The sequence below is a fragment of the Podarcis muralis genome, chromosome 7, assembly GCF_964188315.1.
Source record: "Podarcis muralis chromosome 7, rPodMur119.hap1.1, whole genome shotgun sequence".
NCBI lineage: Eukaryota > Metazoa > Chordata > Lepidosauria > Squamata > Lacertidae > Podarcis > Podarcis muralis.
The window spans coordinates 1,036,137-1,050,733 of NC_135661.1; the positions used below are offsets into that span (position 1 = coordinate 1,036,137).

Consider the following 14,597-nt stretch of genomic DNA (forward strand, 5'->3'; position numbering starts at 1 on the left):
TTTCCGTTTTGACAGTACAAATTCTACAAACACGCCCCCTTATCTCTTCAAAGTCATTTCTCCTTCCTATTCCCCTTCTTACCTTAATGGCACATGTCAATTTATCATTCATAGCTATATCCCACACCTCTTTATACCACCCTTCCCTTTTATCTTCTGCTTGCCCCTTCCACTTCCTAGCTATCATAATTTGTGCAGCTGTCAATAAATTTGTGAGCAAGTCCTTCCTAGCCTGCGAACCTTCCACTCCATCGTAAATTGGTAATAATGCTGCCTCTGGACTTTCAGTCAGCTTTAACATAGTGAGTTCTTCCATTTCATGCAGCTCAATGTGGTGCCTTCCATAGTTCTAGTTACAGCTTAGTTGATCTCTTAATTGGTCTCTAAGGTGCTACTGGAAGGGGGAAAAAATTATTTTGTTTCGACTACGGCAGACCAACACGGCTACCCACCTGTAAATAGTGATTTCTGTTCTCCTTAAACGCCCTTTGCCAAAAAAATGTTTGCACCCCCACCACATGTGAATATAATTCCCGGATTCCTGGCATCCCCTCCAACATAAAACTGAACATTCCTTGTTTATTTGATTTAATCTGACTGGTGTTAGATACCATCTCCAAACTAATTTATAATAATTTTATTTTATTCTTACAGACAACATTTTGAACATATGTTTCTCCCATATTTCCCCCCAGCTTTGACTATCTGCCCTGTGTGGGGAAAGGAGACAATCTTCCTGTTAAGTTGTGGGTGAACATATCAGACGACACAGCGATTCTTCAAACAGCTCTTGTTTATTCACAGGCCAGAACAGAACTGAACTGAAGGGTTCAGCCAGCCTGCTTATATAGAGCTCCAGTATAATGTAACTGTAACAATTTTCTAAAACTATCCAATCACTGAATGTCACTTTTGATCCCTTATTTGCATAACTATCTACAGTATCCCCCTGCTGGCCCAGGGTGAGAACTTCAGTACATAACACTTCCTTTTCTGCCTGCTTCCATCTTTCCTTCTGTTCTTCCCTCCTTCCTTTTCTCTCTCCTTCCCACCACCCTGCCATCTTTCCCTTCAACTTTCTGTCTTTCTGTCTGCCTTTCCTTCCTCCCCTCCTTCCTGCCCTCCTTCCTCCTATCCTTCCATCCTCCCTTTCCTCCCCACTACCTTCCTGTCTTCTCTCTACCTCTCTCACTGAACATCTTCTCTTGGCCTCAAGCCCCAGGGACAAGGAATCCCCGGCGGAAGGTCTTCAGACTCCTCCAGCAACCTGCTCTCTTCCTCCCAGTACCGCCTCAGGGTGTCTGAGGCCAAAAAGGTACCCACAAGCAGGGCAGAGTGGGCAGCGAATGGAGCTTTGGCATGGAGAGGTGTGTGAGGAGGGGAAAGCTCTGCCACACAGCAAACACACAGCTGTCCAGAGCAGAGGCAGAAAAAGGCGCCCCCTCAAAAAAATATCTAGAAGGCATTTTTGAAAAAAGCAAAATCTGTGTGGAATTTGAGGGGCCATTGGTACCAAAGCTAGCTCCTCTTTTCTCCCTCTTGCCTTGGACTTCACCCTGCTTTTGGCATTGCTCATCTAGAAGATGCAAAGCAAGCATTGTCAGGGGTTGGACTGGATGATTGGGGAACATTCCAGATCTATGATTCTAGGCTCATGTTTGGCAGCACAGAAAGGTGGCATTGCAGAAAGCACAGCGGTTGCTAGATCAGGTTACAAGTTGCGGAAGTGAAGTGGGTGACCAGGGAGGAGGTGGGCGAAACCCTTAATTGGGAGCACCGCCGTTCCTAGGAAATGGATTATTTGTTCTCTTGCTGTGATCATTAAAATTTCTAACTGGTAAGAGACTTCTTTCGTTTTGTTCTGCTTATCTGCTGCCAAAGGGCGGGGAGGAAGCGAAGTTCCAGAAGCCTGACACTGTGTATGCAATTCACAACTTGGGGCTGATGGGAGTTGTGGTCCAAAGCAGCCAGAGAGAACCAGGCAGATGGAGAACGTGGTTGCGACAGCTCTTTGGGAGAGCGGGTGGCTGAGTGATAGTCAGTGGGTGGTTGTGCCACCCCACCCACCCCATGGACTTAGAGTTTGGGGCACCTTCTGGGCAGTGGGTGGTTCTCTCTCTCTCTCTGAGCTGTGGTGCCTGGCTGGCTGTGGCACATGTTGTGGAGCAGTGTGCTTTGAGATTTGACTCGTCTGTCAGCTGGTCCCCTCACTTTCCTCTGAATCTTCCTCTTCTGTCTCAGTACTGGTTACTCTACAAGGGCTTCTCTCTCCTTCCCGAAATCGCTTTCTACTGGAAGCTGCCGGACCCCTTCCTGGGGGACAAGGTAATCTTAACTGCATGGACTGCGGGGGGCGGGGTGAGAAGCAGGGATGAGAGCCATTCCGGGGGCTCTGTGCGTGTGTCTGTTTGCATGGCAGTGGCATCAAAACAAAAGAAAGTCCTTCGCACAGCGCTGAGACACATGGCCACTGTCCTTGCTGGCTTTGGAAGAGGATGAGACAAAATCAAGGAGGGAAGGGGCTTCTAGCCACAAGGGCTCTGCCTGCACAGCCAGAGGCAGCAATGCTTCGGAATACCAATTGCTGGAAACCACAGAAGGGGGAGAGTTGCTCTTGAGCTCCAGTCTGGCTTGCTGGTTTTCCATGGGGACATCAGGTTGGCACACAGGATGCCATTGGCCTCATCCAGCAGGCTGTTCCTCGTGTTCTTCTGAAGGAGGACAGAGAACACGGTGCAGATAGATAGATAGATAGATAGATAGATAGATAATTTATTACGGTCGTAGACCAGCTTATAAAACGCACTTGGGGGTACAATCCCAGAAGGAAAACAAACATTTAAAACAATGTACAACAATAAATTTAAAATGTATAAATGCGGTGAGCGTACACTTAAAACTTTAAGCGGTGCCGATAATGCCAAGGTTGCAGGTTCGATCTCTGAATGGGACGGCTTCATATTCCTGCATTGCAGGAGGCCGGAATAGACCACTGGTTCCCAACCTTATTTTGGCCATGCCCCACCTAAGCTTCTCTAAAATCCTGATGCCCCACGCCCCGTGACATATAATTCTTATTATTCAAAAAATGAACTCCTATTCACGTGGAGGAAGCCTAAAAGGCCATGAACTGTTAATAACTCATTCTCAATTTGCCCCCCTTAAGAATCAAATGGCCCCCCTGTGGGGCGTGTGCCCCACGTTGGGAAGCACAGGACCAGACAATCCGTGGGATCCCTTCCAGCTCCACGGTTCTGTGAAATGAATGGTGACGCCGCAGTTTTGTGCCCCCTGTGCCAACTTTAAAGAGAAGGCCGTAAAGCAAGATATGTTAATATTTAAGTCTTAGAATAGCTTTTGGTATGAATTGTGTATTGCTTTGTAATGATTTGTTGGGTCTCTGGACTGTAATAAAGATTGATGATGATGATGATGAATAGCTTTGGAAGTGGATATAGGCTGTGGGGTTAGAAGTAGAAGATAGTGTATTTTAAAATAGTATTACTTGTAAGGGATAAAATTTGGAGATTTTTATGGTAAAAGTAAGTGTGATTTAAAAAATGGTTAAAACTTATGATATATGTAAACTGCTAAAGATGAGGTAAAATGAATATCAGATAGGGGGGACTAGGGGAAGCTCACCTAACAATGTTTAGAAAAAATTTGATAAGACAAGAATTTGTTTGTATTGTTTGTTTTTCTGTTTGTGTTGTTTAGTTGTGTTATAAAATGAATAATTTTTTTTGGGGGGGGGAAATAAAAATAAAGGGAAGGTCGTGCCTTGGGGGATCACAAAGAGAACACTCTGTGTGGGGGATTTTTTTTGGGGGGGGTGAAGCTTTTCATCTCTCGCATAGACACACCTGTAGAAGCCTCAATGCCTCTGAATAAACTAGCTGTGGGGAATCCCAAGTGAGGAGAAGGCTGCTGTTTTCATCAGGTCCCACTTGCGGGCTTCCCATAATGGGCCTCTGGTTGACCACTGGGAAAACAAGGTGCTGGACTACGGGGCCTGATCCAGCAGCTTCAGGGCTCCTCTGAATTCCTTGCACATGCACAGAGCCCTCTTTGTTTTCTGCGCCAAGAAGCTGCAAATCTTTGGAGCAGGGTTGCAGGTTACTTCCAGCCTCAGGAGCCTAACCCGGCCCTCTAAGGTTCTTTTTCCAGCCCTTGAGACTCTGCGGCACCAGTCAGTCACATCGACGGCCCCACCCACTTATGACTTTAGTCCCTCCCACTTTAGCCCCACCCACCACCGAGGGAGACCCTTGGGCAGAAGTAGGTTCCCTACTGCTTGAGGCAGACACCTTCCTGATGACTTCTGTGTTTTAGAAGAACTTAAAATGTGGGGAGGGAGTAGGCGAGTGAACGGCAGCATAAAGGGGGTGCACGTTGCTTTTGGGGGTGCCATGCTAGCCCCAGAAGCCGTTCGCCACCATGCACAGGGTGCAATTTCTTTGAAAGACTCCCCAAAGTCTGTTTTTTTAATTATTACTTGACTCTATGAAATGTGATGATATTGTATCTAGCTTCGTATAAACTGGGTCTGGTTAGAAAAGTCTTACTTGTTTGCGTTTCAGTTCAGTCACCTTCCTATTTACTTGATTTAAATTTAATTAAAAATTTCCCAGTCTGTCCTACCTTGCAAGGTGGTTGTGGGGATGAAATAGGCAGCAGGGGGAAGAGAAGAACCATGTGCTCAACCATTTTGGGGGAAATGCAACGGTGGAGGGAAATTCACTTTTTACGAAGTTGAAAATTTCAAAACGTGGGCCTTACGATGGGTGCATGACACTTGTGCGGGGGTGTGGCCCCTGACCTGCACCAAGATGGAATGACCTGACCCCTCTCGCCCCACGTTTGCAGGTTGGATCCTACGGGGGACGCCTTCGCTACACCCTTTCCTACAATGCTGGAGGACGAGGCACCCCACTGCCGGACGCTGATGTGCAGATCACTGTAAGGAAGAGTCCCTGCTTGCTCAGGAGAGGGCTGGGTTTCTACAGGTTTAGCTAGAGAGGTTGGGGGGGGGGGCATCCCCTGGAATTCACTGGGCATCAGGACCTGTATAGCAGCAGAGGCCCTCATTTCTGGGATTGGAGGAAGCTCGGAGTCCCACATACACCACTCCCATAAATGTTTATTTATGCCTCTGATTTGGAGGCAACTAGATAAAGGTCTTTTTTGGGGGGGGGGGATTTAGCAGCCACTAGCAGAAATATCATGTGAGTAAGAAAAGGGACGCGGGTGGCGCTGGCGGTTAAACCACTGAGCCTCTTGGGTTTGCTGATCAGAAGGTTGGCGGTCCGAATCCCCACGACGGAGGGAGCTCCCGTTGCTCTGCCCCAGCTCCTGCCAATCTAGCGGTTCGAAAGCATGGCAGTGCAAGTAGATAAATAGATACCGCTGCGGTGGGAAGGTAAACGGTGTTTCCGTGCACTCTGGTTTCCGTCATGGTGTCCTGTTGCCCCAGGAGCAGTTTAGTCCTGCTGACCACATGACCCGGAAAGCTGCCTGTGGCCAAACGCTGGTTCCCTCAGCCTGAAAGTGAGATAGATGAGCACCACAACCCCATAGTCACCTTTGACTGGACTTAACCATCCAGGGGTCCTTTACCTTTACCTTCTGAATAAGGTTACTAGCTATTGTGGCTACTAGCCATTGTGGCTACTAGCCACAAGCGCCATGGTCTGATTTCGTGGGAGGAGGCAGCGACGCTTCTGAATCCCAGTTGCTGGAAACTACAGGAGCGTTGATCCCATGCTTGAATCCTCTTTGAGGGCTTCTCTTAGGGGCTGTTAGAATTCCTGCTCCATGATTGCAGTCATGGGATTGTTGTCTTTCACATGACGAGCTCTTGACAGGGGCATCACAGTGAACAGGATACTGGACTGATCCAGCCAGCTCTTCTTATGTTCTTACATTCTCTTTTGGTGTCTCCCCCCCTCCTCCAGGGTAACGACATCACCTTGGTGGCCTACCTGTCGGAGCTGCGGCCTCGGGAACGCAAGAGCTTTGAGGTCATCTTCCAGGAGGTGAGGCCTCCCTGTGCCGTCTGCACCTGAGCTCCACGTTTCTCTTGGTGGCAATGAAGCCACCCCATATACCTGGGAAGGGGAGAGAGGTGGGGATCCAGGCAACACTGACACTGCTTTGGTGGAGAACGTGGGTGAATCTGGCTTAAATAAAGCAGCTGGAGGAGCCTGCAGCTTGTTTCCGTTGTCCATTGCCACTTGTCCCATCCCTCTGCTATGCCCACAAAATGAGCTTATCTGGCTCTGCAAGAACTTCTTCTTCATGGTCAGAGACTGCAATATTTCTGAATACTAGTTGCAGGAAAACTCAGGAGGGAAGAGCTGCAGTGAAGCCACTTCCATTACTGCCCCTTCCCCGCTTTCTTTTCTATATATATATATGGTAAAGTAATAATCATAAATAAATAAGAATAAAAATGTGCCCCCCACTACTGAGACCATTCCATTGTAACTAATCCAACCTCTCAAAATTTCAACACCTCTTGTGATGGTTTGACCCCTTTCCATTTTAACAATACAAATTCTACAAACATATCTTCCATATCTTGTTGAAATCATTTCTCCTGCGTATTCCCTGTCTTACCTTAATGGCACATGTTAATTTATCATCCATAGCTACATCCCACACCTCTTTATACCGTTCTTCCATTTTATATTCTGCTTGCCCCTTCCACTTCCTAGCTATCATAATTCGTGCAGCTGGCAATAAATTAATTTGTGAGTAAGTCCTTCATAGCCTGTGAACCTTCCACCCCATCGTAAATGGATAATAATGCTACCTCTGGACTTCTGGTCAGCTGTAACTTCTTCTCTGCTTTCTGCTGGTACATGTGGAAATCTTAAGGATAGTAGGAAAGGATATGTTGAATAAGTATTATTCTTCCTTTACTCATACTAGTAAGTGATGTAGCAGAGAAGATTCCCCTCAATATAGCTGGAAGCTAGTTTGCAGATTCATATGAATCTCTTAGTTAAGTCTATTACTGGTGTCCCCTTTTGATCCCTTTTAAAAGAATAAAGACACGAGAGTCTTTCTGAGTAAAGTAACAAGTTTAGTCACATTTCAGTTCACGATTTGATCCCTGAAAGGCAGGCTTCACTTGGTAGTTACATAAAGAAACTGTGAGTTTGTCTCATATGGAGACTGAACTGAGAGCCAGCAAACAGCAAAATTTACATTAAGATAACAAAATGGCTGCAGGAGAGCAGCATGCCAGCGAAAGAACAGCAAGACAATAGAAAGACAAAACGACTGAGAAAATGACTGCATGACTCAGCTCTTTTATGGAGTCAGATAGCGCCAAGGGCCTTCTGGCAGTTCTCTCACGACGTGAAGACAGAGGGCCTTCTCAGTAGTGACGCCCACCCTGTAGAACACCCTTCCATCAGATGTCAAGATAATAAACAACTATCTGACTTCCAGAAGACATCTGAAGGCAGCCCACTTTAGGGAAGCTTTTAATATTTGAGGAATAATTGTATTTTCATATTTTGCTGGAAGCTGCCCAGTGTGGCTGGGGAAACCCAGCCAGATGGGCAGGGAATAAATACTATATCATCATCATCATCATCTCCTAGGTCACATGTAGGGGGAGAAAGTTCCAGACCAGTGGAACAGCAAGTTACCCTGACTGGATATCCCCCTGCTTGTGCCCACTCTAGAGAAATAAGGAATGTTGCATTTGACTGCGCCAATGGATTCCATCCCACAGTATCAACCTTCCCCCCCTTTTCTCCCCAGCAATACTGGAAGCGCCCAGATGGCCAGCCAGCCACCCGGGAGCACCTCATGATGGTCCTGGCTGACCTGGACGAGATTCTCATCCGCGCCACTCACTCCACCGAGATGCTGTCGGCTGGCATCACCGGTGTCAGCATGGAGACCGCGGTGCCCACCTACACCAGCCTGCCCCGGGCTCTGGAGGTGGAGGAATGCCGCTGCCCACCAGGCTACCAGGGTCTTTCCTGCCAGGTGAGCCTCTTCGCTGGGCCAGGCAGGGCACGTGGGCTCATGGGGCACTGTTTACTGACGCCACCCTGTCCCTCTTGCAGGATTGTGCAGCTGGCTACACCCGGACAGGCGGTGGGCTCTACCTGGGGCACTGTGCGCTGTGCGAATGCAACGGGCATTCAGATTCCTGCCACCCTGAGACCGGCGCCTGTTCAGTAAGCAACTTCCATAGGCACATAAACTCGGGTGTAAAAGTGTATTGGGAAATGATCCATAATGAATTGAGGAAAAAATGTTTAAAATTGATTTTCGAAAAACAACAACAGAATCCTTTCTCTTGGGGATAATTCAGACTGAAATTCCCAGGTGTCAAAAAAGGTTATTTATGTATGCCACTACTGTGGCCAAAAGGGATGTGGGAAGCAAAGTTCTTAACCCAAGGTTCTATTTCTGGGTTAGCGGAGTCTGTAACCTGAAGTGTCTGTAACATGAAGCGTCTGGAACCCGAGGTACCACTGTACTAATACCAATCATTCAAGTACCAAATTATTCAAGTACCAGATCATTCATATAATTTAGGTGGCTAGAATTGATGGCTTGATGATTTACTTTATTTCTGCATTCCAAAATCTTATGGATTTCAATTACATTCTGGTCAAAATAACAATCCCTTATACAACTACTGCAATATTAATAACTTCTCCTTTTTAACTTTTATTAAACAAACATTACATACAAAAAAACCACAAACTAATCTTACATTGGATATTTCTAGACTAAAATAGTTATTGCAGTATACATAATCAAATTGTCAAACATCTAGAATAAGTGTGTATTATATAAAAGAAATAAAAAGAGAGAGAGAAAAGAAAAAAAGAACAAGAAAAATGCACAACGATAAAACCAAAAAATTAACAAAACTAAAACTACCTATCAAACGAAAAAGCAGTATTTAGTTAATTCAAACCAGTATCAGGGTGTTCTGCTCACAAAGTCCCTCATACTGGGTTGAATGCTATTTTTGATTTGTTGGTTTGTTGACTCCCGTCCACTCTTTGCGGATTCAATTCAGCCATTTCTATCTTTGATCTGTATTTAATTATTTGTCTCCATCTTGGGATACCTCTGTCTACGAAATCAGTCTAAGCACAGCCAAGCGTTATTGTTGGAACCATGTTTATTCAAGTAATTTTAATAACTTCTAGTCTTGTTGATTTGCCCTTCCCAGAGCTGCCTTCATCATGCTGCTGGGGAGTTCTGTGAGAAGTGCGCACCCGGATTCTACGGAGACGCTACTGCTGGCACCCCAGAGGACTGCCAGCCCTGCGCCTGTCCGCTGACGGATCCGGAAAACCAGTACGATGTTGGCTCATTGAGAGAGAGAGAGAGAGACTGAGTAGATGGGGGCTTGACCGGGTTTCAGGATGGGCTGGCAGCGGGTGTGGATTTGTGGGCAAATCTGCTTTAGCTAGCCACTCCGGGTGGATAAAGGTATCAAGGGTTACAAAAGAGTATTGGGGAAGGGGTCCATAATGAATTGAAAAAAATGTTTAAAAGTACTTTCCCCAAAAAACCCAGAGTCCTTTCTGTTGGAGATAATTCAGACTGACATTCCCAGGTGTCAAAAAGGTTATTTATGTATGCCACTACTGTGCCCTGGGTTTTGTTAGCCCCAAAATGGAAAATGAGTGAGGTCCCAGCCAAAGAAGAATGGCAACTTAAGCTGACGGAATATGCGCAGCTTGCGGACCTGACATATAATAATAATAATAATAATAAATTTTATTTATATCCCGCCCTCCCCAGCCGAAGCCGGGCTCAGGGCGGCTTACAACACCAAAATAGTGCGACATTATAAAAACATTATAAAAATTAATTAAAATCAAGATTGATGGCAGCCATAAAGTTTTGTAAAGGTTGCCAGAGGAGGGAGTCAGGCTGGGCCCTAACCAAAGGCCTGGCGGAACAGCTCTGTCTTGCAGGCCCTACGGAAAGATGTCAAGTCCTGCAGGGCCCTTGTCTCTTGTGACAGAGCATTCCACCAGGTTGGAGCCGCAGCCGAAAAGGCCCTGGCTCTAGTTGAGGCCAGCCTAACCTCTCTGTGGCCTGGGACCTTCAAGGTGTTTTTGTTTGAAGACCGTAAGTTCCTCTGTGGGGCATACCAGGAGAGGCGGTCCCGTAGGTACGAGGGCCCTAGGCCGTATAGGGCTTTGAAGGTTAAAACCAGCACCTTAAACCTGATCCTGTACTCCACCGGGAGCCAGTGCAACTGGTATAGCACCGGATGAATGTGATCTCTAAGCGAAGACCCCGTAAGGAGTCTCGCTGCGGCATTCTGCACCCGCTGGAGTTTTTGGGTCAGTCTCAAGGGCAGCCCCACGTAGAGCGAGTTACAATAATCCAGTCTGGAGGTGACCGTCGCGTGGATCACAGTAGCTAGGTCAGGGCGAGAGAGGTAAGGAGCCAACTGCTTAGCTTGGCGGAGATGAAAAAATGCCGCCTTTGTAATAGCTGCAATCTGCGCCTCCATGGAGAGGGAGGTATCGAAGATTACACCCAAACTCTTAACGGACGGTGCTGGCACTAATTGCACCCCCGCAAGAGATGGGAGTTGCCCCCTCATTCCCATATCATCCCGTCCCAGCCAGAGGACCTCTGTCTTCGAAGGATTTAACTTCAACCGGCTCCCACGTAACCATCCAGCCACAGCTTCCAAGCATCTGATCAGTGTGTCTGGGGCCGAGTCAGGGTGGCCATCCATCAACAGATAGAGTTGATGGAATAAGAGAACAAGAAGAACATATATTTAGAGGAGACTGGAAAGCGTTTATTGAATATATGGGAAATCATTGTGTACAGCTGAAAACGCTGGCAGCATTAAGATAAATTCAACAGTGCAAATAAGTTGTGATGGATGCAATAATGGCATTCAGAATGGTGCAGTTTCTGTAAAATATGCAGGGATTTATGATATGTAAAATGAACCGTGGAAAGAGAAAAAAAGGAAGTCACTGATATTTCAAGGATGTAATAATGAGTACTTTGAATTGTAAAACAGAAAATTGAAAAATATATATATATACCCCCCAAAAGCTATCAAGGGTTAGTAGCCACAGTGACTGCTCTGTTTTTTGGGCTTCCCATTGAGGCAGCTGGTTGGCCCCCGTGAGAACAGGGTGCTGGACTAAGATGGGTCTGATTCAACAGGGCTTTTCTTATTTTTTCTTCCCATGGGGGCACCTAGATAGATGGTCTCTCCCTATCCAGGGGCAGTCTACCTTCAAATTCCAGTCCCTGGAAATCTCAAATGGGGGGGAGAGCATTACTGCTTGGGTGCTGCTTGGGGGTGTTATAAGAAAACCTGCTCCCTTTCCCTTACGGGCTATTCCAGAGCCCTTAAGTGGGTTCCCTATCAGTAGGAGAAAATAACAGAGGCCAACGAGAGAATATTGAGAAGCAAAGTGGCTAGCAAGCCTGATCTTTATTCAACTGTTGCAACAGGGTGCTCACTCACCACACGCAGGAGGGAGGAGGGACCCAGAACATTGGGGCTTATATAGACTTTTGAAATTGCCCACCCTGTAGCCAGAGACCACCCCCCAAAAAACATACATACATCACAGAAGGAGGCAGTCTTCAGCAGAAATCCTGTTTGCCAGGATACCTGACAGTGGTCACTGATTGCTTTATCTGGGCAGAAGGCTTTCCCCATTTGCCTCTCTTACTGCAATGACTATTTGAGGTCATTGGGAGAGTCAAAATGGCTTCAGGATTGCCCTCTCGTACCATTTGAGGCACATGGTTCATGTATTTAGATATGTGTGCATTTATGAATATTCTATATTTGGGACCTTAAAATTCTTATACCAGGGTCTTCCCTGCTGAGGGGCATCTGGTTGGCCAGGTTAGATGGACTCTTCTGATATCCTTTAAACCTCCTGACTCTTCTTCCTTACTTTATTTATTTATTTCAGGTTCTCAAGGACGTGTGAGAGCCTGGGGGGCGGAGGCTACCGCTGCACAGCCTGTGAGCCGGGCTACACCGGCCAGTATTGCGAGCAGTGAGTATCCAACTGGCCGGCGGACGAGCAGGGATGTAGCTCAGTAGCCCTTTTGGTTGTGGATCTGCCCCAATGTTAGGATTTTTATCTATCCGAGCTGCTACAGCGAGTGGTACTATGATTTGTATACATCATGTGAGTGTCTGAGAGAGCGTGAGAAAGAAAGGCTGTATTATCTCTTCCTACTGAGTACTATTGGAAGTTGATTTCGCTTCTGTGTGTGTCGAGGTTCTGTACTGGTGTTCAGAGAGCACAGACGTACTGATGGAGTCTCTGTATAGGTAAAGGTAAAGGGACCCCTGACCATTAGGTCCAGTTGTGACAGACTCTGGGGTTCGGCGCTCATCTCGCTTTATTGGCCGAGGGAGCTGGCGTACAGCTTCCGGGTCATGTGGCCAGCATGACTAAGCCGCTTCTGGCGAACCAGAGCAGCACACGGAAACGCCGTTTACCTTCCCGCCGGAGCGGTACCTATTTATCTACTTGCAGTTTGACGTGCTTTCGAACTGCTAGGTTGGCAGGAGCTGGGACCGAGCAACGGGAGCTCACTCCGTTGTGGGGATTCGAACCGCCGACCTTCTGATCGGCAAGTCCTAGGCTCTGTGGTTTAACCCACAGTTCCACCCGAGTCCCGGAGTCTCTGTATATAAGACTGTAAATAAAGTAGTTTTTGTGGGAATGTTCAGGGATGCAGGAGAGGATATATTGTCTGATAATAGCCTTTCCAACTTGTGTTAACAAGTTCACAATTTAGCAGAGTAACATTCCCCTTTTTAAACTTGCAGCGGATGCGTTTGCTCAGGCTCGCTAAAGCCTCTATAATAACTGTTCTGGTATTTTCCCCTTATTCCCTCATGAAAGATAAGACACAATGCAGTCTTCTACAAAAGTATAAAAAGAGTTTACTCACATATCATTCTGTTCACAATAGGATCCCAGAAGGCAGACTTAGCTTAGAAAAGTAACATTTACCTGGAAACTATCTCATAAGAAGACAGTCCCTTTGTCCTCTCTTGGCTGGAAGCCAAGAGGACATCTTTGGCTAAGCAGATGTTGCTTTTTCGATGCATGTAGTCAAAAAGAGAGAGATGGCTGCCCTGCCCTGTGCTTTTGTCATTACCTGCACAGGTGAGGCCACACCCACCTCTAGTCACATGCAGAGGAAGCCTGTCCCAGCCCAGAAGGAAACAGGAAGTTTACCTGCTGGCTGGACAAACATTCCTCCCCATGTGTAAACAAGTTCACTCTAGGAATGTTGTACTTGACTGCTCTTGTGTTTCACATCCCACAGTTTTAGAACTACGATTGAGTCTTTCTTCTGCTATAATATACCAGAAGGCTGGCGTGCTCTTTTCAGGAGAGAAGGGTCGCTTATTACTGGCTGCTCTGGACTGAAGAAGATTTACAGCCAGAGAGGGCCACCGGGGAACGCTCCGGAGACTTTGCAGCCTTCCCAGGGTGTTTTTCCAACACCTAACTCTCAATAACTCTTCTGTTAGGGCTGTTAGGGCCACTGACTGGTCTCTTTCCCAGAGGTGTGACTCTCACCTGTCTCTGTCTCTCTCTTGCTTCCTTCTCAGGTGTGCTCCAGGTTACACAGGAAACCCCAATATCCGTGGGCAGAAGTGTGTGTCCCTGGGTGAGTACGAAGTCCGCCAGCTGACCTCTGCCTTAATACACACACACACACACTGCACACGCCACACTGCCAGCCGTGAAGGGTTGCTGTGTATAGATAGAGGAGCCCGCCAGGTCAGGCCAGTAGCATATCTGGCCCAGCTTCTTGTTCTCATAATGGCCAACCAGAAGCCTGTGAGAAATCCACAAGCAGGGATCATAGAATCATAGAATCATAGAGTTGGAAGAGACCACAAGGGCCATCGAGTCCAACCCCCTGCCAAGCAGGAAACACCGTCAGAGCACTCCTGACATATGGTTGTCAAGCCTCTGCTTAAAGACCTCCAAAGAAGGAGACTCCACCACACTCCTTGGCAGCAAATTCCACTGTCGAACAGCTCTTACTGTCAGGAAGTTCTTCCTAATGTTTAGGTGGAATCTTCTTTCTTGTAGTTTGGATCCATTGCTCCGTGTCCGCTTCTCTGGAGCAGCAGAAAACAGCCTTTCTCCCTCCTCCATGTGACATCCTTTTATATATTTGAACATGGCTATCATATCACCCCTTAACCTCCTCTTCTCCAGGCTAAACATGCCCAGCTCCCTTAGCCGTTCCTCATAAGGCATCATTTCCAGGCCTTTGACCATTTTGGTTGCCCTCCTCTGGACACGTTCCTGGATGCTTTAGCTGAGATTCCTGCATTGCAGCGGGTTGGACTAGATGACCCTCAGGACCCCTTACAGCGCTCCGATTCCATTATCCTTTGATTCTGCACTGCAGTTTCGAGCAGCCAAGAGTTGGAAGCACTGCTTCCTCCAACTGTGGATAGCCATCATGGTTCATAGCCACTGGTAACCTTTTTCTCCATGAATTTGCCCCATGCTCTTTTAGAGTCATGTAAGCTGGTGGTCCTCCCTGCTTCCTGTGTAGGCAAG

At 47.0% G+C, this 14,597-nt stretch overlaps 1 protein-coding gene across 1 annotated transcript in view; it reads left to right on the top strand.

Moving 5' to 3' along the window:
- LOC114602823 (basement membrane-specific heparan sulfate proteoglycan core protein-like) overlaps nt 1-14,597 on the top strand; it is a 218,570-nt gene that overhangs the window by 134,325 nt on the left and 69,648 nt on the right. Inside the window, exons 41-49 of the mRNA XM_077930973.1 lie at nt 1,217-1,315; nt 2,242-2,325; nt 4,867-4,959; nt 5,955-6,035; nt 7,777-8,007; nt 8,088-8,201; nt 9,215-9,342; nt 11,961-12,047; nt 13,628-13,686. Of these exons, the coding sequence (XP_077787099.1) occupies nt 1,217-1,315; nt 2,242-2,325; nt 4,867-4,959; nt 5,955-6,035; nt 7,777-8,007; nt 8,088-8,201; nt 9,215-9,342; nt 11,961-12,047; nt 13,628-13,686 (976 nt within the window). The remainder of the gene's footprint in view (nt 1-1,216; nt 1,316-2,241; nt 2,326-4,866; nt 4,960-5,954; nt 6,036-7,776; nt 8,008-8,087; nt 8,202-9,214; nt 9,343-11,960; nt 12,048-13,627; nt 13,687-14,597) is intronic.